Source organism: Artemia franciscana, chromosome 7, assembly GCF_032884065.1.
Source record: "Artemia franciscana chromosome 7, ASM3288406v1, whole genome shotgun sequence".
In the NCBI taxonomy this organism is placed as follows: Eukaryota; Metazoa; Arthropoda; class Branchiopoda; order Anostraca; family Artemiidae; genus Artemia; species Artemia franciscana.
In genome coordinates, this window is record NC_088869.1 from 53663936 (window position 1) to 53687229 (window position 23294).

The 23294-nt window shown below is 34.9% G+C and overlaps 1 protein-coding gene across 3 annotated transcripts in view; it reads left to right on the forward strand.

Annotated features, from left to right (window-relative positions):
* Positions 1–23294, forward strand: part of LOC136029461 (uncharacterized) — a 93240-nt gene that overhangs the window by 66712 nt on the left and 3234 nt on the right. For all 3 annotated transcript variants that reach the window (XM_065707877.1, XM_065707876.1, XM_065707875.1), the window contains exons 7-9: positions 4465–4553; positions 7718–7856; positions 14463–14628. In XM_065707877.1, the coding sequence (XP_065563949.1) occupies positions 4465–4553; positions 7718–7856; positions 14463–14628 (394 nt within the window). The remainder of the gene's footprint in view (positions 1–4464; positions 4554–7717; positions 7857–14462; positions 14629–23294) is intronic.

Sequence of the window (23294 nt, forward strand, 5' to 3'; positions counted from 1 at the left end):
TTTTACAACTAAATACTTGCAAATATTGTATGATGTAATTTTATAATATTATTTGAATTACAGTGAATTTTTTATAACTACGCCCTCATAATGCAAAGTGATGCTGAATTCTTTTACCAGGTTGGAATTTGATACCCAATTTATTTTGATTGCTGAAAGTTTCACGCTTTCAGGCTAATAGGTTTTGGTGCTATCAATAATGCCCCAAGGCAGTGTCAGTTTACAAGCTCCAATAACTAAAGGATCGCTACTCCAGGATGCAGAAAGCCACATACTTCAAAGCTTCGAGGCATTGCCCATTGGCTGGAAAGAATCTTTAAGTTCAGATCTCTTTTAAAACAAGGGATAAGGGAGGATTCTCAAAGCAAAATATAATTACTATCATGTCCTGTTTCCACTTTGTTGCAGTGCTGATAATCTTTATTTTAGAATTAATAAAACATACAGATACTAATAGTAGACTCAAATTTTCTGCAATTATGTTGATTTTCTACGACTGGTAAATCAGGATAAGCTGATTCCCTGAAGGGCTTTGGATATATTCTTAGGTTTTTCGGGGCTCACATAATGTAGTGTTCAATCAGTTTTCAAGTGGTAAAAAATAAAAACGTTTTCGAATTTGGATAAATTCGTGACGTAGAAATTGAAATTGCAACTTGAATTGCAACAATTGAAATTGCAACTTAAATTCTACTTTTTTAAATACTACTACTATTATTAGCCACTTACTGCAGCGCCAAGCTGCCTGAGGTCTATATAGCTATGCACGTCCCTCCTCCATCCCAATCTATTAAAAGCCTTCTTATTTACACTCTTCCAAGAAGTTTCCATTTCCCTTAAATCTTTTCTTACGAAATCGTCCCACCCTATTCGGGGACGATCCGCTTTTCGTTTTGTCCCTGACAGTTGGCCAACAAGGACAATCTTTGGCCATCTGTCATCCTTTATCCACAGAACGTGTCCTAGCCATCTCATCCTTTCTCTCATTACAACCCTAGAAATCGGGATTGCACCATATTTTTCGCGTATCTTACTGTTTGAGATAAGGTCAGTCACTCGAATACTCGGGATACTCAAAAACAATTCGTAGGAATTCCTCTGGAAAACATTTAGTAGGTACTTCCGTTTTTAGGAGCGCCCACGCTTCATAACCGTGCTTGACCACAGTCAGAACTTAAGCTTCAGATATCTTAATCTGTGTTTACAGACTTATTTTCCTATTCTTCCAAACTTTATTCAACTATAAAAAACACCCCAAGACTTGGCTCTTCTACTTTAAACATATTCGCTGCACTCACCGTCTTAACTAATAATATTACCTAGGTAAGTGAAGTTGTCCACTTGATTGATCTTCTGATTACCCAACATCACTTCTTCAGCTTCAATTATCCCTAGTTTTAGTGGCTTAATCTTCTTGAAAATCTTGACATTAATTTTCAAACCTATTCTTGTACCCAGAGCTCAAAAAGCCTCAAAAAGTTCATTCATTTTCCAGACATTTTCACCTAGGATGCTAAACAGTATAAGTCTAGGAGAGTTTTACTTCCCTATTTTATTACTTCCCAATTAAGTAGTGTTTAATTGTGATTAAAATTGTACAAGCAAAAGAGCAGTACATTATAAATTATGTTCATAATTATTAAAGAAATACATAAAAAAAAAATCAATTTTTGATTCATAACTAAAAAAAAATAATACTTTCATAGCCTAGTTCTGATTTTCTTTCATACCTTATTTGATGATGATTGGTTAGCATATAAACATATGAGCATCCAGCTATAATTAAAACAGTTTGTGGTAACAAACTTAGGAAAAGGAATAGCTCTTCTGCTCCAAAAGGAGTAGATAGTAACCAAAACTCTAGAGAGTTTTGATAACAATATATTTACGATAATTACAAATATGTAAAATTCAACAAGTTTAAAATTATCGGTCGACATTTATGATCCTGAGAATATTTGGCAAATATTAGTAAAAGGAAAAATCTACCCCCAAAAGGGGAAGTAATTGCAACGAAAAAACTCCCAAGAATGTGTATTTCTTTGCTTTTATTCCCTAGAGGTCATCATAAAAGGCGGGAAATTAAAGGGTCAGTAGCCTCCATAGTATTTAGAATAACCCAGGGTATGACACTAAAAACCAACAGAAATTAAATATAAAAAAACTAGTTTTTTCAAACAAATGTAAAAAGCGAAATTAAATTTGAAATTTAACAGACATTTCCTGTATAAGCTATCCCCTCAGTCCGACTTTTTACTCTACAGTTAAAGATGTTTCCCCAGAACCGCTATTTTAATACAAAGGCGGTGGGAATGAAACAGCGTATGGAAGGGCTTTTTACTGCCCGTTCAGTTTAAGCTATACTGTTCCCGCTTCAAATCTTCGAGAGGCAAATGGTATGGAAAAGACTTGGAATAACCAACTTATATTCGCTGCCTCAAATATGTTTCAATGAAACCTCAAAAACATTTCTAGTAAAATTTTCTCATTTATAGAATAGTCGCTGTTCATTTTTATGGAACTTGGTATTAACCAAGTGACATATAGCGATCGCAAATTCTGTCGGTCTTTCTGTCTGTCCCGGTTTTGCTACTTTAGGCACGTCCAGGTAAGCTAGGATGATGAAATTTGACAGGCATATCAGGGACCGGACCAGATTAAATGAAAAATAGTCTTTTTCGCGATTTGACCGTCTGGGGAGGAGTGGGGAGTTGGTTAATTCGGAAAAAATAGAAAAAATGAAGTATTTTTAACTTACGAGCGGGTGAATGGATCTTAGTGAAATTTGATATTCGGAAGGATATCGTATCTCAAAGCTATTATTTTAAATCCCGACCAGATCCGGTGACATTGGGGGGAGTTGGAGGGCCTAAAATCCTGGAAAACGCTTAGAATGGAGGGATCGGGATGAAACTTAGTGGGAAAAATAAGCAGAAGTCCTAGGTACGTGATTGACATAACCAGAATGGATCTGCTGTGTTTGGGGGAGTTGGGAGGGGGGTTAATTCTGAAAATTAGAAAAAATGAAGTATTTATAACTTACGAAGGAGTGATCGGATCTTAATGAAATTTGATTTTTAGAAGGATATCGTGTCTCAGAGCTCTTATTTTAAATCCCGACCGGATCTGGTGAAGGGGAAGTCGGGGGGTGGAACCTAAAATTTTGGAAAATGCTTAGAGTGGAGGGATCAGGATGAAACTTGGTGAGAAAAATAAGCACAAGTCCTAGATACTAGGGATTGACATAACCGGAACAGATGAGCTCTCTTTGGGGGAGCTGGGGGGGAGTAATTCGGAAAAATTAGAAAAAATGAGGTATTTGTAACTTACGAACGGGTGATCAGATCTTAATGAAATTTGATATCTAGAAGGATCTTCTGATTTAGAACTCTCAATTTAAATCTTAAACAGATCCGGTGACATTGAAGGGAGTTGGAGGGGGAAACCGGAATTCTTCGAAAACGTGAAAATCGAGATATCTTACGAATGGGCGATCGGATCTTAATGAAACTTGATATATAGAAGAATCTTATGTCTTAGATGCTCCATTTTCAATTCGAATCGGATCCGGGGACATAAGAGGGTTGGAGGGGGGAAACAGAAATCTTGGAAGCCGGAATTCTTGGTAAACCCTTAGAGTGGAGAGATCGGGATGAAACTTGATGCGAAGAATAAATACAATTTATAGATACGACATTGACATAATTGGTACGAATCCGTTCTCTTTGATGGAGCTGGGGGTTGTTAATTTGGAAAAATCAGAAAAATTGAGGTATTTTTAGCTTAAGTATGGGTGACCGGATCTTAATGAAATTTGTTATTTAGAAGGAACTCATGTCTCAGAGCTCTTTTTTCAAATCCCGACCAGATCTTTTGACATTGGGGGGAGTTGGAGGAGGAAACTGGAAATCTTAGAAAACGCTTATAAATGTTGTAGGTACGTGATTGACGTAACAAGACTGGATCCACTCTCTTTGGTGGAGTTAGGTGGTGGGGTCCAGTGCTTTTGAGAGTTTGGTGCTTCTGGACGTGCTAGGACGATGAAAATTGGTAGGCGTGTCAGGGAGCTGCACAAATTGACCTGATAAAGTCGTTTTCCGCGATTCGACCATCTGTGGGCTGAAGGGAGAGGAGAAATTAGAAAAATTGAGTTATTTTTAACTTACGAGGGGGTGATCGGATCTTAATGAATTTTGATATTTAGAAGGACTCGTGACTCAGAGCTCTTATTTTAAATCCCGACCGGCATTAAGCCTCTGATTTTCCTTTTAAAGCAATGTATTGATTCTTAGAATTTTGCTAGAGCTCATACCATATGAACTCTTGGCTCTTCCGACCTCTTCACAAGCGCCATGTGAGCTCTTAGCTCTTGTTTGGTCTTAATATCAGTCTTTAATTTCGTTGGAAAAAAATCTTGTTTATTTATTTAATTTTAATCCTTGATGCCAATTATTTTCCTTATAGATTGCTGATATTGAAACAAACACTTCGCTAGGACCCAATCAAGACGGCGAAATTCTTGTCCGAGGGCCTTTAATAATGAAAGGTTACAGGTACTATAGATTGTATTTTTCAGTCAACTATAAATAGCGTTCCTTGTTGACGCTTCTGTTATAAGTGTCAACTTTGTAACGAAAAATAAACTTGATGGATCTAATTTGAATATTTAATGATTCATTAAAATGGCAGGTATCGGTATTCAAAATGCCCTTTCTTTCATATGTTTATTCAGTCATAGTGGTGGTTTGTGTACGTTATAGAGTTGTTGTTTTGTTTTTGTTTTTATTGTGTGTTTCTTTTTACTCCGCTTTCGTGTTTGAGTGGTGGGCAAATAATAAATTATTATTGTTATAAATATGATATGGCGAATTTAAGCAGTCTAGTCCAAAATAAACTATTATGACCTTAATAAATATCTTTTATACAAAAAGGAACAAACTACTGTAAACTACACCAGAACAACTTCTGTAGACTATACAAGAGCATAGAACCCTTGTGTACTGGTATGCTCTACAATTAAAATTCCTATAACAGAAACTCTACTTACTCTCTTTCTTTCTGTTTTTGTTCCTCTTGATTCTCTGTCACTCTTCTTCCCTCTTTTCTTCTTCTTTCTTTTCCCTTCTCCAACCCTCTTTTTCTCAAATGTATTAAATATAATTTCTTCGAATAATAAATTGTGCAAGTATTTTTGCTTGTGCAGCTTAGGATTTATTTATTTCGTTTCTTGTGTAATTATCAGCATAGGAATTATTAGCGTACATTTACCTGAAATGCTTTGATTGAGTTTTGGTCTCTATTTTTTGCTTTATGATTTGTTATATAAGTAAAATGTAGTTTTTGCAATAGAAATTTTAAAGCCAATTGAGTCACTATTCAACAAACACTTTGTTCCTTTTTGCAATTCCTGTGATTTGTAATACAAAGAATGGTATAATTAACAATATATTGGTGTTAAATAGGCCCTTTACGATAATGAGCCTTTTAGCTTGAGTGTGATAGAGAGATTGAAACCTTTTTGAAGAACTAGGTTAGACATTCCATCTTGAAAGCCTACCCCTCGATATAAATCTAGCGAATGTACCTGTTCGGAGCTAGACATTTTTAGTCCGATTCCATTCTAATAAGTTATACGTAAAAGTTCAAGAGTCCTGTTGAATACTTTCAAGCCTTTTTGCTGAAATCACTTCAAAAGGGACCTTCAGGGCGGATGTGGATATTCGCAAAAAAGTTTATTTGCTTTTTTTTGCTGTTTTTCACCAGAGGCGATTGTGTTATACTAGTGGTCCTCGAATTTCAAAAGGGGTCCTGTTCGAACAGAAATTTTAATTCCTAGTCTTCTGTTAAGAGCCAAAAGTAATTAGAGGGTAACTGGGTCCTATCTGTCACAATCTTAGCCCGTTGCTTAGCCCTGGAGACCAATGCAGCCAAAAATGGCGTCAAGTTTGAATGTTTAGGCTTGAAGGTTTACTCATTTCATTTAGAAGGATTCATAAATGAATCTTTGAAGAAAGGTAAATTTGTATGCAGTGTTTAACTGAAACGACCCAAAGTATATGAAATAGACTAATATCAAAGGAAACAGTTTATCAGTCAGCTGCATTATAAAGGTTGAGTACGTTATTGCCCGGTTGGAATTTGGCAGCACCTGAATTTTACAAATTTTTTAAAAATAATTTCGGGACCTATAGGTTTGTTTTTTCATCGATTCAGGCAGGAATACTCTAAAACAATTTTTTTTTCTTATCACAGCGCCTTGAGAGTGATATTGCTTATATATTCGTACTGATGGTAAACAACTTCAGATCAAATATTTCAAGACACAATGGTACACAACACAAATGTAATTGCCAACTGTCTATACACATTGCACTCTAACAATTACATTTTTTTTCTTGTAAAGACTTGTTTTCTTTTTTCCTTCTTTTGATTCCTATTGTCAAGTTTTTGTTTCAAACAGGATATAGGCTTATATGTTCTTTTTTGAGAATATCTAGAGGAGTACTCACATACAATTTGTCAATTGAAATTTTTAGAAGACTGCGAAGTAACAGCAATTTCAGGGAAATGATCGGTTGTCAAAACAGATGGCGTGTAAGACTATCATTCGCCCAAATTTGGGATTGGGGCTTGTAATTACAAAAACTTGCAAAAAAGATGTGCGCAGGTATGATAATGCCCTGTTTATTATTACAAATTATTGTAATGGACCGACTCAGAAAACTGAGTTGCGATTTACGCTATAAAGACCTATATTCTCCACTCACCATTCCCCCTTAAAAAAACAAATATATCATCATTTACCTTTAGATTGTTAGCCAAGTGGTTTGCACGCTGGACTTGAAATTCTTTGTCCGCTAGGACAGGAGCTAGAGTCCTAGTAACGCTGGTTATTTGGTTTGGAACATGGGTCAGTGGTGTGACTGTAAGCTTAGCCAGATTCAAGCCAAAGGTAAACTGGAATGGTGTATAAAAGCACAGGATAGCTGGCCTCCAGCCCCCATTGGATATCCTGGCTGAAGGGCCATGAAATGAAGATCAGCAGCGTCAATAGGGATTGTAAAGTCCAACGTCATATTCTTTACCTTTTATACTCTATTCGTATCCCCTAGCGTGGCATTTGGAGACAAGGCCTCCATGTCTCTTTTTTTGTGAAAAACCTTCCTGGGTTGTCTCAAGAGGTTCACCATTTTTTATCCCCATTCCAAGAATCCCACCCAACAGCTTCAGACCATTTGGGCACACAACGCTCGTCCCTCAAAAACAAGGAGAAAATCACCCACCACTAGACAGCCATCATTGGCAGATAGCACTTGATTTTCAGAACCAATCTTCAAATTTCCAAACTTCTTTCTCTTAACTCAGATTGCTCTTTAAGGAGTTTCCTACGCCACGGTTGGCTCTTTAAATCTCCGTGGAAATTCTAACTATGATTTTGACACCCATTTCTGGCTTTAGTTCATTTAATCTGAATTCTGAGCAGTATATCCCTCAAAACTCTCAGCATCACGGCCAGACACACGGTAGACGGCCATTGGATGAATGGTGGCTGAAATATTAGCATGCTTCTACCTGTGTCTTCTACTCTAAGGGCCACCAGAGAATGGTTACCACCACTACCCCACAATCATTACTTGAAATGACTGTGTAAAATCTTATCAGAGCGTTCCACTAATCTGAGCAGGGAAATACGACTTACATGTCTTTTATTTGGCAGGCACAACATTGAAGAGACACGAAATTGTATTGATGAAAATGGATGGCTTCACACTGGTGATATTGGATACTATGATGATAGCTTGTGTTTCTGGTATAAGGATAGGAAAAAGGAACTGATCAAATATAATGCAAATCAGGTAAAATTTGGTATTTTAAATGTGTCTATGGTGATTTTTGAATTTTTTTTAAAATACACCTGTTTATGGTGATGACTTATAAGTAAAGAATGACTCATGTCAATAACAACTGGAACCATATAAGGGAAGAGTTAATAACAAAATAAACATGGAAAAATCGACTTTTTATGGGATTCCAAATTTTTTCAAAATCTATTACGTTTACAGGTATCACCACAAGTTTGAATAATTAAATTTGCATAGGTATATAAAAAGAGAGAAACAACCCCAAAAAGTGATTTAATCTTGGTCAAATCGCACTGTCGAATTTTGGATGTCTGAGCGTCTCGAAGTGCGAATATCCAGAATTTAGTATTTTCGTGCTATGGATGTAATCATATCGTCACAATAGTTGTAAAACTATGACAGGACATGTTAGTCAGACGTCATGTTTATCTGATAAACTTGATTTGTGTTGTTTTGAGGGGTCACTTACGCAGGAGAGAAAACAAGAAATAATTAACAAACACTTGGGGCTGCTGAAATGAAACATTTGTTTTTGGCCCCCTAGTCCCGCCCTTTTAAACTTAAACCATGAAGTCCTCTTATTGATTTTACCTCAACCCTAACTATCCGAAAGTTTCATTTTGGTTCCATAAATAGTTGTGAGATGTTCCAGCTATGGCATTTTGAGAGCCCGGATGTATAGTTTCTTTTGATTTGCCTCTGATCCTTCCCAATGCCAAAATTTGAGATATGGCATGCCTCAGAGCTCTGACAAAATTTTAACTCGGTCTTTCAAGGTGATCCTGAGATAATGCGCAAACACTACTCTGACTATGTCTGCATCACCAATTCACTGGGAATAGATTTTAGTCCCACAGGGGCCTAAAGTGCCCAATATTTAAAATAGATTAGAACTTCATCTTTAAAATATTCCCTCTGCCCTCCACCAATCAAGATTTGGGGTTCTGCTTTTCCTCCTCCTCAGATAAACCTGTTCGAAACACCCTTAAAGCTCGAGTTTGATCCCCCAATACCATTCCCAGGATACTGCAGACGCACTTGGCTTTGATCATTTGGTGACTCATAGTGCCTTTTGAATAGCCTTGCTACTAATATATTATACGTGCAATTGAGGCTTTATAGTACGAAACCAATTAGCGAGATCTTCGAAGAAATCTTTTTCTCACATCTTCTTCTTTTTCCTTCTCCCCCAGGTCAATATTTAGTGTCAACTCCGCCCCCTAGCAGTCCCTGAAAGTTTCAACTTGATACCTTATGCCATTTGTGGGATATTGCAGATACGTTATTTGAACGAAATCAGCACAATAGATAGATAGATATGTGTATTTTAAAGCCAAATATACAGCCATGCACACAGTACAATAGCACAATCGAAAGACAACAATAACATAAACTTTGATCATATTCTGATCTTCTGATTTTCATCTTCTTCTGATTAAATATATTATCTTCTGATTTTCCTAGCTACTTTGACATGAATAGTGGTTTATAGTGCAAAATGGTTAGATGGGTTGTAAGCAAATAATATGTGACCCCTTTTCCCACTCTATGCTACATTTGATGTCCCCTTACTCCTCCAAATTACCTGATAGTTTCAACTTCAAACCCCTGTTGGCTCCTGAGACGATGCTGATCAAAATTTGGAGTCTAATTAGTCTCCCAACATCATCAGAAAGTTTCAACTTGACCTCCCACAGCCGTTGATGAGACATTACTGAATTTTTTTCAATTCAACTAAGCCTTTTCTCCTCTTCATTGTGAGAAGAACATGCATTTAGAGATTCAGATGTTTCGTGGGAATTTGTATAATGATCTAATGTTCTCAACACTCCCTGAAAGTTTTATCTGAAGCATATCCAAGGGAAACTCATGAAATCTGGGCACAGCAAAAAATTATTAAGAGTTTTTAGCGGGCCCGACAACTAAGACCAAACAAATAGCCTTTTGTGCTGTAAGACATCTGTGAATAATGGACGATCTTTCTAAACTCGGGCCTTTGGGGCTAAATATATGGCTTTAATCTCCACCCCAGACGTGTCAGATGTTGGAGGAACCAAATTAGACAACGTGAGTTTTTGAACAACATTACCGCTCTTTACGCTAAGGTTTGACTCTTTGTCACAACTCTACTTTTTAAAACAATAAAAAACCTATAGCGTAAAGAGCGAGGCGTTGAGGGGGGGGACAACCCCTTTCATATACGGAATAATTTCTGTTCGTTTTAAGCTTTAATGTCGCTCCTTACTTGCAGTTAAAAAACTTGTTTTTTTAATCTAATCAAACAGTTCGTGGTAACGAACTGTAGTAACTATTGACCCGGCTCAATAGTAACCGAAACTCTAAAAAATGGAATTTTGATACCAATAGTTACATCAAAAGAATCGCATTTTAACGCTGATTTTAAATATATAAGTTGCATCAAGATCAGTTATACCCATCAAAAGTTACGAGCCTGAGAAAATTTGCCTCATTTTAGAAAATAGGGGGAAACACCCCCTAAAAGTCATACAATCTTTACGCAAAATCACACCATCAGATTCAGCGTATCAGAGAACCCTATTGTAGAAGTTTCAAGCTCCTATCTACAAGAATGTAGAATTTCGCATTTTTTGCCAGAAGACAGATCATGGATGCGTGTTTATTTGTTTTTTTCTTTTTTTTTGTTTTTTTTTTTTTTGTTTTTTTTTCTCCAGGGGTGATCGTATCGACTGAGTGGTCCTAGAATGTCGCAAGAGGGCTCATTCTAACGGAAATTAAAAGTTCTAGTACCCTTTTTAAGTGACCAAAAAAATTGGAGGGCACCTAGGCCCCCTCCCACGCTAATTTTTTCCCATTGTCACCGGATCAAAATTCTTAGATAGCCATTTTATTCACCATAGTTGAAAAACCTAATAACCATGTATTTAGGGACGACTTACTCCCCCGCAGTCCCCGTGGGGGGGGGGCTACTAGTTACAAACTTTGACCTGTGTTTACATGTAGTAATGGTTACTGGGAAGTGTACAGACGTTTTCAGGGGGATTTTTTCGCGTATGGGGGGATTTGAGGGAGGGGGGTTACGTGGGAGGATATTTCCATGGAGAAACTTGTCATGGGGGAAGAGAATTTCAATGAAGGAGGCGCAGGATTTTCTAGCATTATTTGAAAAAACAATGAAAAAATAAATATGAAAGGTTTTTTCTACTGAAAGTAAGGAGCAGCATTAAATTTAAAACGAACAAAAATTATTACGCATATGAGGGGCTTACCTCCTCGTTATACCTCACTCTTTACGCCAAAATATTTTTAGCAATTTCAACTATTTATTCTACGGCCTTGGTGATTCAGAGCTCATTCTTAAGGAATTGGGACAAAATTTAAGCTTTAGGGTAAAGAGTGAGGTATCGACGAGGGGTGAACCCCCTCATACATGCAATAAAAACATACGAATATAGAAGTTCGTTACGTAAATTAATTCGTAAGTTATGTATATCTTTTACCAATGAAAACGTTTATAAAAAATTAAAAGTTGTAGTTGCTTTTTTAAGTAATCAAAAAATTGGAGGGCAACTAGGCCTCCTCCCTCTCTCCTTTTTTCTCAAAATCTTCCGATTAATTGCAATTAATTAATATGCAAATTTAGTTTTAATTATTTATGTGCGGAAAGCCAAGATCAAAACATGCATTAATTCAAAAACGTCCAGAAATTAAATAAAAAAAAACAAGTTTTTTAAATGAAAGTAAGGAGCAACATTCAAACTTGAAACGACCAGAAATTACTCCTTATATGAAAGGGGCTTTTCCTCCTCAACGCCCCGCTCTTTACACTAAAGTTTCTTACTTTTTTAAAAGTAGAGTTAAGAGAAAGAGTCAAACTTTAGCGTAAAGAGCGGGGCATTGAGGAGGAAAAGTATGAGAAAAGGATACTAAATTTGAGGTGTTACGTCGAGAATACTTGGTCTGTATTTAGTCACATTTGTTTTAACCTCGGACATTTGTAAATTAAAGGTTACTGTTTCATTTTAATGCATTTCATTATCAAACCAGATCCCAATTATATTCCTGATATAGTCGCTTTTAATGCCGCAACATAATTTTTTAACATTTTTGTTTGTTTTAGTGCTATTGCAGATGAACATTAGACAATATTAAAATGTAAGTTGTCTTATCATTCGAATTTTTTTCTTTTTTCTTTTTTAGTTTAGCTTGATTTTTTATTGCTGTTGATAATGGCTTCTGAAGGTGAAGTCGAAATGCTATGACTTTTGTTATTATTCACTTTAAGAAAATAATCACACGAAAGAAGTTTTTCAGTTAAAAGTAAAGAGCTACATTAAAGCAGTGATAAGAAGAAATAAAGTTAAATATTTTCCAAGCATAAAGCGACCCTAAAGCACTATCAATAACCTAATGAAACCTAAAACGAACAAAAATTGCAAGAAAGCCTAAAGCCTCCTGTTTGTTCTAGAGACCAAAACATAATTTGAACCTTGATAAAACCAAGCATAAAGCGACCATAAAGCACTATTAATAACTTAATAAAACCTAAAACGAACAAATATTGCAAGAAAGCCTAAGGCCTCCTGTTTGTTCTAGAGACCAAAACATAGTTTGAACCTTAATGAAACCTATTTTTAATTCGAGCAATGTGTTTTGAAGTAAAAAAACATTTAATAACCAAGACTACTGAAAAGAATGAATGAATTTTGAACTGTTGATTAAAAGTTTTCATGAGTCCCGTGTAAATTTCAGGGGATAATAGTTTCTAGACACAATCGCAGACTTTGAAAAGTTGGCAGCTGAAAAATAAGTCTGAAAATTGATATTAAAAAGACAACTTAAACTAGGAGTAAATGAACGTGAAGAGGTTATGTTGGATGACAGGAATGTCTGTTAAGCGGATTATTAATGAAGATGATGGATGCGGTGAAGATGTGAAAAGTGAAATAACCAAGACCCAGAGGTTTTTTTTCACAGTAAAAACAGGACGGAAGAATTGGAAGATAAACCTGCGAACAAAGATTAAAATACCGGAGACTAAAAGTTAAAAATACTGGAAGCTATACCATCAAGTATTGTTTCGAAACATGGGTGCTTCCAAAGACGAGGGAGGATTTTTTAAACCACCCCAAGAAGAATTGTCCACAGATAGTGTCAGTATTTGTGTGAGCGTATCTCAAACAGTGAGCTGTACAAGAAATGTGGTTTTGTTCTGCTTTCCAGGGGCATAATAAGAGAAAGATTGAGATGGTAGGAGAGGTTTTGCAGATGAAGAATGACAGATTCTTAAAGATCCTCCTTTTCGACCATCCATTTAGGGCCAAACAAAAAGCAGGTTGTTCTTAAATAGGGTTGGAAGAGGTTGTAAGAAAATTAGAGCTTCTTTGGAGGGTTTAAAGAGGGAAAATTTGAATAGATTGCTACGAAGGAGGAGCGTGCGCAGGTGTTTTGAACTCAGGCTCCTTGGTGCTGCTGTTAGTAGTCGTAGTAATAATAATCGTAGTAGGAGTCGCAATAATGGCCGATTCTCTAAAAAAACTTTAATATTAATAAGTAGACTACGCCAAAAGAATGTGAAGTAAACAGGATTTCATGTAAAGTTTAAAGTTACGCAATAAAAGTTATCACCCTGATAATATACGACTGTTGCATCTAATTCAAGAAAAAAGGGAGTAAGAGCTCCTCCCATTGCGTATACTTAACAAAATAATACTATCAGATTCCACATATCACTAAACCCTATGACAGAGATTTCAAGCGTCTGTTTACTAAAATCCAGCATATTTTATTCTTCCCGACAATGATGGTTACGGATGCGTGTTTATGTATATATCCTTTTCTAGAGATGATGATTATGGTCAACCTGTAATCTAAGATTATGAGGAAAAATAAAGCAAACTATTAAGGAAACAAATTTGGAAAAAGAAATACCCAAACGATGGTGACTTCAGCCAGTTAATTGACTGGGTGAAAATCATCCTTATTTTGTTTTGTCTTCTTCTTAATTAATTTTTTCGGTTCTTGCTTTTTTTGGTACGTCATGTATCTCAGAACGTATGTAATCACTCAAACAGACACTTGAAGTTCTAGTGCTTTTTTTTTGTAGAAAAGATGCAGAAAGAGGGATGGAGTAGCATTTTCGATCAATTTGTCCTACGAACAATAATTTTGACTGTAATTGGCCCTTTTATTCTAGGGATAAATGCCATTTTAGTTGTATTACTATGTGGATGCAATAATTGAACGTAAAAAAGAGGATTGATTTCCACGACGACTCAAAAGACATAGCAGCTTTTGCAGTAAATGAAGTCACAGAACTGACTTCAATTCCACAGATTTTGAAAATATGTCAGAAGACGATTATGAAAAATTACTGTATTAATTTTATATCTACAAACTTAGCTCAACGGTAATAATCCGTTACTGCGAAGGAAACAAAACAAGTGGAATGAAAATTAATTTATCACTTTATAGTAATAGCAGTAACTTTGCGGAGTGATAACTTAGTGGCACAAGGATTAATATATGTAACGAATTCTAAGTCTATAAATATCGTAGTTTCTATGCATTTAGCTTAGAACCCATCTTTATTTCCATATATAACATTCTATATTATGTAAGGTGCCTCCTGCAGAGCTAGAGGGCCTTCTAGCTGCACATCCGGAAGTAGTAGATGCAGCAGTCGTTGGAGTGCCAGATGCAACCTCTGGTGAGCTTCCTAGAGCTTATATTGTCAAGCGAAAGGATTCAAATGTAACAGCTAATCAAATTGCTGACTACATTGCTGGTAAGACAGTGTTTTAATGCCTCATTTTAAACGAAAAATTTATTCTGTTTTATCCCGATAGCTTTCTTTTGGGAATATTTTTCCATTTGTCCTTAATGACAAGTACCATTTGTCATTAATAAGCCTCATCTCTCAATAATTTTTAGAAATATGAACTTATTACAATCAGACACCTGCATAAGATGCTGCAGATTTGGGATGTCGAATATTCCATGACTTTCATGTTTTCTTCATTATTTGCTAATAATTAATGGCATAGGTACTAACAGTTTCTTATTTACAGTAAGAATTTTAGTTTTAAGTTTAAAAACGTTTCTAAGTAGTATATAGGTCAATCGATGTTGATTCGCCTAATATTAAATATCAATTTTATAAATCAGTCAACAACATTTAAAGCAACGCTGTTTTAATCGATATTTATTGTGCCAATGACGTTCTTAAATGTCGTATCAATCAATTTTGTACCTCTGAGATAATTGCCAAAAGCTATGCATTGCTGTAAAAAGAGAATCAACAAGTTATTTACGATCAAAAGGGATCAATGTGTGATTATATAGAATGTTATATAAAATAATTATAAAAAGCTATAAAAATGTTTAATACGAACTTTAGGCATGACAGCGAAAGTCCAAGAAATTTATTCAAATACACCTAAAGCCACAGAGTAATTATCCCATAAGGACGAAAATCGGCCTCATAGTATATATGACTACTATAAAAAATAATATATCGCTAACTTCCCCTTGACTTGCTTCATTTAATTCTTCTACTGACTTATTGTCAGCGTCTAGAGAGTAGACACCATCTTCCTCAAGGACGACTGGTCTTGAACAGTGGAAACTTAGTCCTGCCTTCGACTGCTTCATACTGTTTAGGTAGTTGATGCTGCTGATAAAATTACACTGGTGGAGTAGCTCTATTTTTTTGAGTCCTTTGGTTTAAGTCACATCAAGATTCTTTGAAGTCACGGGGGTTGTTGGCCTTTTTTCTGCACCATATATTGGGATTAAGCTTACAGCATACATTCAGTGTCATTATCTTTGTGAGGCGGCTGACAATACGGTCGCACCAGCTTTAGTTGAGTGTCCCTCGGACATAAGATGCCTTGGCAATTCGTGGGTTGAATTTGATCTTGACTGATTCATCATTTGACAGAATGGAACTGATGTATGGTAAATTATTTTTAACTGCTGCTTGGTTTTGACATGCTACAACTGAACAGGGGGTGGTTGAGCTGGTTGTGGATCAACAGACATGATTTTTGTTTTGTTCCAGCTGATGCTGAGCCTCTCCTAGCATCGCCTTTCGTGAGTGCCTGTGCTGCAATAAATTCTTCGAGCATATTTGCCATGAGTGCAAAAAAGTCAGCAAAGTTAGTTTCACTCGAAAGTCTATCACTGAACTTCAGGCCGAAGGTCAGTCTGGTAGTCGTCATCAGAATCATCATGTAGAAAATTGTATAGGTAAATATTTTGGGATCTGTTTCATATCCCTGCTAAACTGTTTTACAAATTCTGAACGGCTGGCTACACTTCCCGTTGACTTGACAGAACTGGTCGTTTGCTCATATAGTTTCCCAAAGGGAGAGAAGTACTTCTGAGGCACACCAGTTGTTCTGAGTATGAGCCACAGCGGTTTCCTATCTACTTGTCCAATCCCCCAGTTTAATTCTTATTGAACTGGTCATTAATTCCAGTTCAAGCGCAATGCAAGAGCCTTCCGCTTTTTGACAAATTAAAGAAAGAAAACACGGGTGTAATTGAAATGAAACATTCGAGCAAAAAAATTGAAAAAGTAACAAAACTTTCAATAACAAAAATCTGAACATTTTAACTCCACGTCCAAGAGCTTTTATCAACGGAAAAAAGGAAAAACAAACAAAATTTTAAGGTAAATCATCTAAAAAAAAAAACGAAAAAATACACAAGAGAAAAAATAAAAACAGAAAACAATCAATAAGACAAAATTCACATCTTAATAACTACCAAAATACTGAAAAACTTTAAGTTTGAATAATCATAGAAAAGACAAACGAATGTCTCTAGTACACAAGACATTTCTTCTTTATATATTCAGACTGACAAATAAGGTGTAGAGAAAATAAAATACTATATTTATCTTAAAGAATTTACAAGAGGACCAGGTACACCACCCCTGATTAAATTTACAGGTTAAAAACATTTGAACTATATGGGTAATTTAAGTTTATATATGGCAACAGGTCAAAGAAAGTTATGCGTTATAAATTAAGTGGATTTTTTTATTTGTTAACTTTGTTTTGGTCCTTTGACTTTTTCCAGCATTAACCTTATCCTGACTTTTGCTATCAATGTTTGTAACCCAATTATGTAACCCATTACTGTTTGGAATTTTGATCTGCCCCCCCCCCAATCAAATTGTTATAAATTAGATTTAATCTATGGTTCCCTGCATCTTTATTAATATTAATACCCCCTGAAGAATTTTTTAAATTTTGATAATTTCTTGGAAACTTTGTAAAAGTCTAATAGAAGTCTCCATTATTTTTCTTTGATCCAACAATACATTATGGTGAGGCAGGTCTTTTTAAATGTCCTGCTATGAATTATTCAAAAGTATCAGTTTTTTTTTATTTTATCAAACAGTTCGTGGTAACGAAATGTAGTAAGGAGCGACCCGGCTCAATAGTAACCAAAACTCTAAAAAATTGAATTTTGATATCAATAGCTACATCAAAAGAATTGCATTTTAATGCTGATTTTAAATATATAAGTTTCATCACGTTTAGTCTTACCCATCAAAAGTTACGAGCCTGAGAAAATTTCCCTTATTTAGAAAAATAGGGGGAAACACCCCCTAAAAGTCGTAGAATCTTAACGAAAATGACACCATCAGATTCAGCGTATCAGAGAACCCTACTGTAGAAGTTTCAAGCTCCTATCTACAAAAATGTGGAATTTTGTATTTTTTGCCAGAAGACAAATCACGGGTGCGTGTTTATTTGTTTTTTTGTTGTTTTTTTTTTCTTTTTTCCCCAGGGGTCATCGTATCGACCAAGTGGTCCTAGAATGTGGCTCAATCTAACGGAAATGAAAAGTTCTAGTGCCCTTTTTAAGTGACCAAAAAAACTGGAGGGCATCTAGGCCCCCTCCCACGCTCGTTTTTTTCCCAAAGTCAACGGATCAAAATTTTGAGATATCCATTTTGTTCAGCATAGTCGAAAACCATAATAACTATGTCTTTAGGGATGACTTACTCCCCCACAATCGCTGGGGGAGGGGCTGCAAGTTACAAACTTTGACCAGTGTTTACATATAGTAATGGTTATTGGGAAGTGTACAGACGTTTTCAGGGGATTTTATTTTGTTTGGGGGTGGGGCTGAGGAGAGGGGGCTATGTTGGAGGATCTTTCCTTGGACGAATCTGTCATGGGGGAAGAAAAATTCAATGACAAGGGCGCAGGATTCTCTTGCATTACTATAAGAAAACAATGAAAAATAAACATGAAAACGTTTTTTCAAATGAAAGGAAGAAGTAGCATTGAAACTTAAAACGAACAGAGATTATTACGCATATGAGGAGTTCTAAAAATACTTTAGCATAAAGAGCGAGGTATTTAGGAGGAGATAAATACCTTGCTCTTAATGCTAAAGTATTTTTAGTAATTTCAACTATTTATTCTACGGCCTTTCTGATTCAGGGGTCTTTCTTAGAGAATTGGGACAAAACTTACGATTTAGTGTAAAGAGCGAGGTATTAACGAGGGTACAAACCCCCTCGTATACATAATAAAAATATAAGGTTATGAAAGTTTGTTACGTAAGTTAATTCTTAAGTTACGTATATTTTTTACTAATAAAAACGTTCGTTAAAAATGAAAAGTTCTAGTTGCCTTTTTAAGTAACCGAAAAATTGGAGGGCAACTAGGCCTCCTTCTCCACCCCTTATTTCTCAAAATCGTCTGATCAAAACTAAGAGAAAGCCATTTAGCCAAAAAAAGAATTAATATACAAATTTCATTTTAATAATTTATGTGCGGAGAGCCAAAACCAAACATGCATTCATTCAAAAACGTTCAGAAATTAAATAAAAAAAAACTAATTTTTTTAGCTGAAAGTAAGGAGCGACATTAAAACTTAAAACGAACAGAAATTACTCCGTATATGAAATGAGTTGTCCCCTCCGCAATCCCTCGCTCTTTACGCTAAAGTTTGACTCTTTGCCACAATTCTACTTTTTAAAACAATTAAAAGCTTTAGCGTAAAGAGCAAGGGATTGCGGAGTGGACAACTCTTTTCATATACGGAGTAATTTCTGTTCGTTTTTAGTTTTAATGTCGCTCCTTACTTTCAGCTAAAAAAATTAGTTTTTTTATTTAATTATTTAAAAGAGCAATCTGTAGCATTTCTTTGTTGTTGTAACCTGTTTTCTAAATCTTGCAGTGTAATTCCCACCAAAAATTTACCGCAAGAACAAAGAATTTTGTATACCCCACTTAGTATATTTTTCGGAAACGTATACGTTACGTAGGAGGGGGAAGTTTTGTTAGTACTTTAAAAAGAGTTGTTTCTACTAATTAAACGGCTTTTGTGATTCAGGGTTCATTTTTAAGTAATTAGAACAAAATTCGAACTTTAGCATATAGAGCGAGGTATTGACGAGGAGGCAAACCTTCTCACATACGTAGTAATTTCTGTTCGTTTTAAGTTTTATGTTGCTCCTTACTTTCAGCTGAATTTTTTTTTTAATTTAATTTATTAAAGAGCTTGTTGTTGGTCGGGATTTAAAACCTGTTTTTTATGTTTTTTTTTTTTTTTAGTTTCCTTTCTTAATTTCTATGAGCGAATTGGAGCATACGGCAAAGTTTTGTAATTGATTTTTTGATTTGACCCATCCTCTTCTATTATTACCAGTTCCATTAACTCTTTTCTTTTTTTTATTATTTGAAAAATCACATTTTAGGAAGTCATTGCCAATTAAAATATCCTTAAGGAAAATGCTTTCCTTACTTATGTATTATGGTGATTTTAATTTTAATGCACCATCAACTAAATAAATAATTACTCCCCTTTTAATTTGAATTGGATAATTCGACATAAAAGACAAGTAACTGCTGTTATTTGTAGGTTTACGATAAATTGAAAAACTAATTCATTATTATTTCTCTGGATCCATATATCTAAAAACGGTAACTTATTCTCTGTTTCTCTTTCAACTGTAAAAATTAATTTCCGTCATAAACGATTTAGATGATCTAGAAAACCTTCAATTTCAGATTAACCATAATTTCAAGTAGCTAAAATATCATCCATATATCTTCCAAAAATTTATGTTTAAAAACATAAATATCTGTAGCTACAGTTTCAACATAATTTACGTAAATATTTGTTAACAACAGATTTGATTACTCACTGGTAATCTCCAGATTCGATGAAAAAGAATTATCTCTAAACTTGAAAAAGTTTGTGTATTTACTAGCCATTTTCACAAAATTTAAATTAGTTTTTATATCTATTCTTGCGGTTGAGTCTTCAATCTTTTCTTTATATTGTTCAGGTTTTTTCGATTAAATAAAAAACAAAATTATCAAATGGTACATATTTATACATTGTTTTTACATCAAAACTAAAAAGCCTCGATTCACTCGATATTTCTACATTTATTCGTTTATTTTTTTTTAATTCTGAGTTTTTATGCAAGAATTTTGGAGAAATCAAAGAGGTTTGCTACCCATTTTCCAATCTTTTCCGTTGGTGATTTAGCAGTCGGTGCTATAAGTCTCAGAAGTATACCTACTTTATGTATTTTTGGTACACTGTATATCCTTGGGTAAACCAATACTTTCGGAGAGAATTTAGAGTATATCTGTGGCAAAATATTTCCATCGGTCTTATCGTCAGCTAAATCCTTTCTTAACTTTGCTTCATAAGACTCAGTTGAGTCTGTCTCAAGCATTTTGTAAGTCAAACTTTCATTTAGAAAGCCGTTTCTCTTTTACTATCTTTGTCACCCTTTTCTAGAATTACTATTGTATTCTTTTATCAGCTTTCGCTATTATAATAGAATCATCTGATTTTAGATCTTTCAAAATTTGAATGTCTTTGATCTAAATTCTTTTTCAAAATTATCAGAATTTTTGCTATGACCTGCATTTATAGATGATTTAAGTCTACAGAACTTGAAACATTCAAGACTAGAAATGTGAACATTTGAAAAAATTTGATAATTTTCAAGAAAACTTTAATAACAAAGATGTAGAAATTTTGAAAAATGGAAAATCTGATGATTCTCTAATAAAAACAAAAACTGATAAAAATAATTCAATAGTAACTCTAGGAAAAGATGAGACAGACCCAACTGAATCTGGTGAAGCAAAATGAAGAAAGGCTTACCTTAAGATCGATGGAAATATTACATCGCAGATGTACTATAAATTCCTTCCGAAAGGGTTGGTTTGCCGAAGAATGTACGATGTATCAAAAATACTTAAAGTAGGTATTCCTCTGAGACCTGCAACATCGACCACTATATCACTATATCACAATCATACAGAAAAGATATAAGAATCAGCCGCAGGAATAGAACTAGAAACTATTTTAAGTTATGGAAAATAGTCAGTAAATACACAGACTTTTCCAAGTTTAGAGATAATTTTTTTCATCAAATCAGGTTATTACCAATGGGGGGACCTTTGAATCCCTTTTTAGCAAATATTAACGTTGATTATGCTGAAACTTAACTATAAAAAGATATTTTTAAAACCCAAATTTAAGGGAAGAGTGATGCATGATGCTTTAGTTATTTCAAATTATAATGAATCTGGAATTGAAGGTTTTCTGGAACATTTAAGTCATTTATAAGGGCAATTAATTTACACAATTGAAAAATGAAAACATCGAATAAGTTACTGCTTTCCTAACAGTTCGTGGTAACGAACTGCAGTAAGGAGCCACCCGGCTCAATAGTAACCAAAACTCTAAGGAATGGAATTTTGATACCAATAGTTACATCAAAAGAATCGTATTTTTACACTGATTCTGAATATATGAGTTTCATCAAGTTGAATTTTACTCATCAAAAGTTACGAGCCTAGGAAAATTTGACTTATTTTAGAAAATAGGGGGGAAAACCCTCTAAAAGTCACAGTATCTTAACGAAAATCGCACCATCAGATTCAGCATATCAGAAAACCCTATTGTAGAAGTTTCAAGCTCCTATCTACGAAAATGTGGAATTTTGTATTTTTTCCCAGAAGACAGATCACGGATGCGTGTTTATTTGTTGTTTTTTTTTTCTCTTTTCCCCAGGGGTGATCATAATGACCCAGTGGTCCTAGAATGTCGCAACAGGGCCCATTCTAACGGAAATTAAAAGTTCTAGTGCCCTTTTTTGCAACCAAAAATTGGAGGGTACCTAGGCCCTCTCCCACGCTCATTTTCTCCCAAAGTCACTGGATCAAAATTTTGAGATACCCATTTTGTTCAGCATAGTCAAAAATATATATGTAACCTAGTAATTTTGTTTTTAGGGACGACTTAATCCCCCACAGTGCCCAGATGAGGGGATGCAAGCTTCAAACTTTGACCATTGTTTACATATAGTAATGGTTATTGGGATATGTACAGACGTTTTCACGGGGACCTTTTCACGTTAAACGGGGATTGGGGGAGGGGCTTACATGGGAGAATCTCTCCATGGAGGAATTTATCATGAGGGAAGAAAATTTCCATGAAGGGACCGCAGGATTCTCTAGCATTGAAATTTTTTTTTTAAATAAATTTAAAAAAAAAGTTGTTTCAGGTATAAGTAAGGAGTAGCATTAGAACCTAGAACGAACTGAAATTATTACGTATACAAAGGTATTTGTCTCCTTCACAATACCTCACTCTTTACGCTAAAGCATTTTTTTATAATTTCAGCTATTTATTCTACGGCCTTTCTGATTCAGGGGTCATTCTTAGAGAATTGGGACCAAATTAAATCCTTAGTGTAAAGAGCGAGGTATTGACGAGGGGGAGTACCCCTTCATATACGTAATAAAAATATACAAATTATAGAATTTCATTACGTAAGTTAATTCGTAAGTTACGTATATTTATTACTAATAAAAATTATCGTAAAAAAAGTTCTAGTTGCCTTTTTAATTAACCAAAAATAGGAGTACAACTAGGCCTCCTCCCCCACTCCTTTCTTTTTTATCAAAATCGTCCGATTAAAACTATGAGAAAGCCATTTAGCCAAAAACAAAATTAATATGCAAATTTCATTTTAATTATTCATGTGAGGTGAGCCAAAATCAAAACATACATTAATTAAAAACGTTCAGAAATTTAATTAAAACAACAAGTTTTTTAACTGCAAGTAAGGAGCGACATTAAAACTTAAAACGAACAGAAATTATTCTGTATACGAGAGGGGTCGTCCCCTCCTCAACGCCTCGCTCTTTACGCTAAAGTTTTTTATTGTTTTAAAAAGTAGAGTTGTGAGAAAGAGTCAAACTTTTGCGTTAAGAGCGAGGCATTGAGGAGGGGACGACGGAATAATTTCTGTTCGTTTTAAGTTTTAATGTCGCTCCTTACTTGCAGTAAAAAAAAAACTTTTTTTATTTAGTAGATATAGGGATCCATAGAGATAATAAAGAATTAGGTTTTTCGATTTATCATAAACCTAAAAATAACAACCGTTAT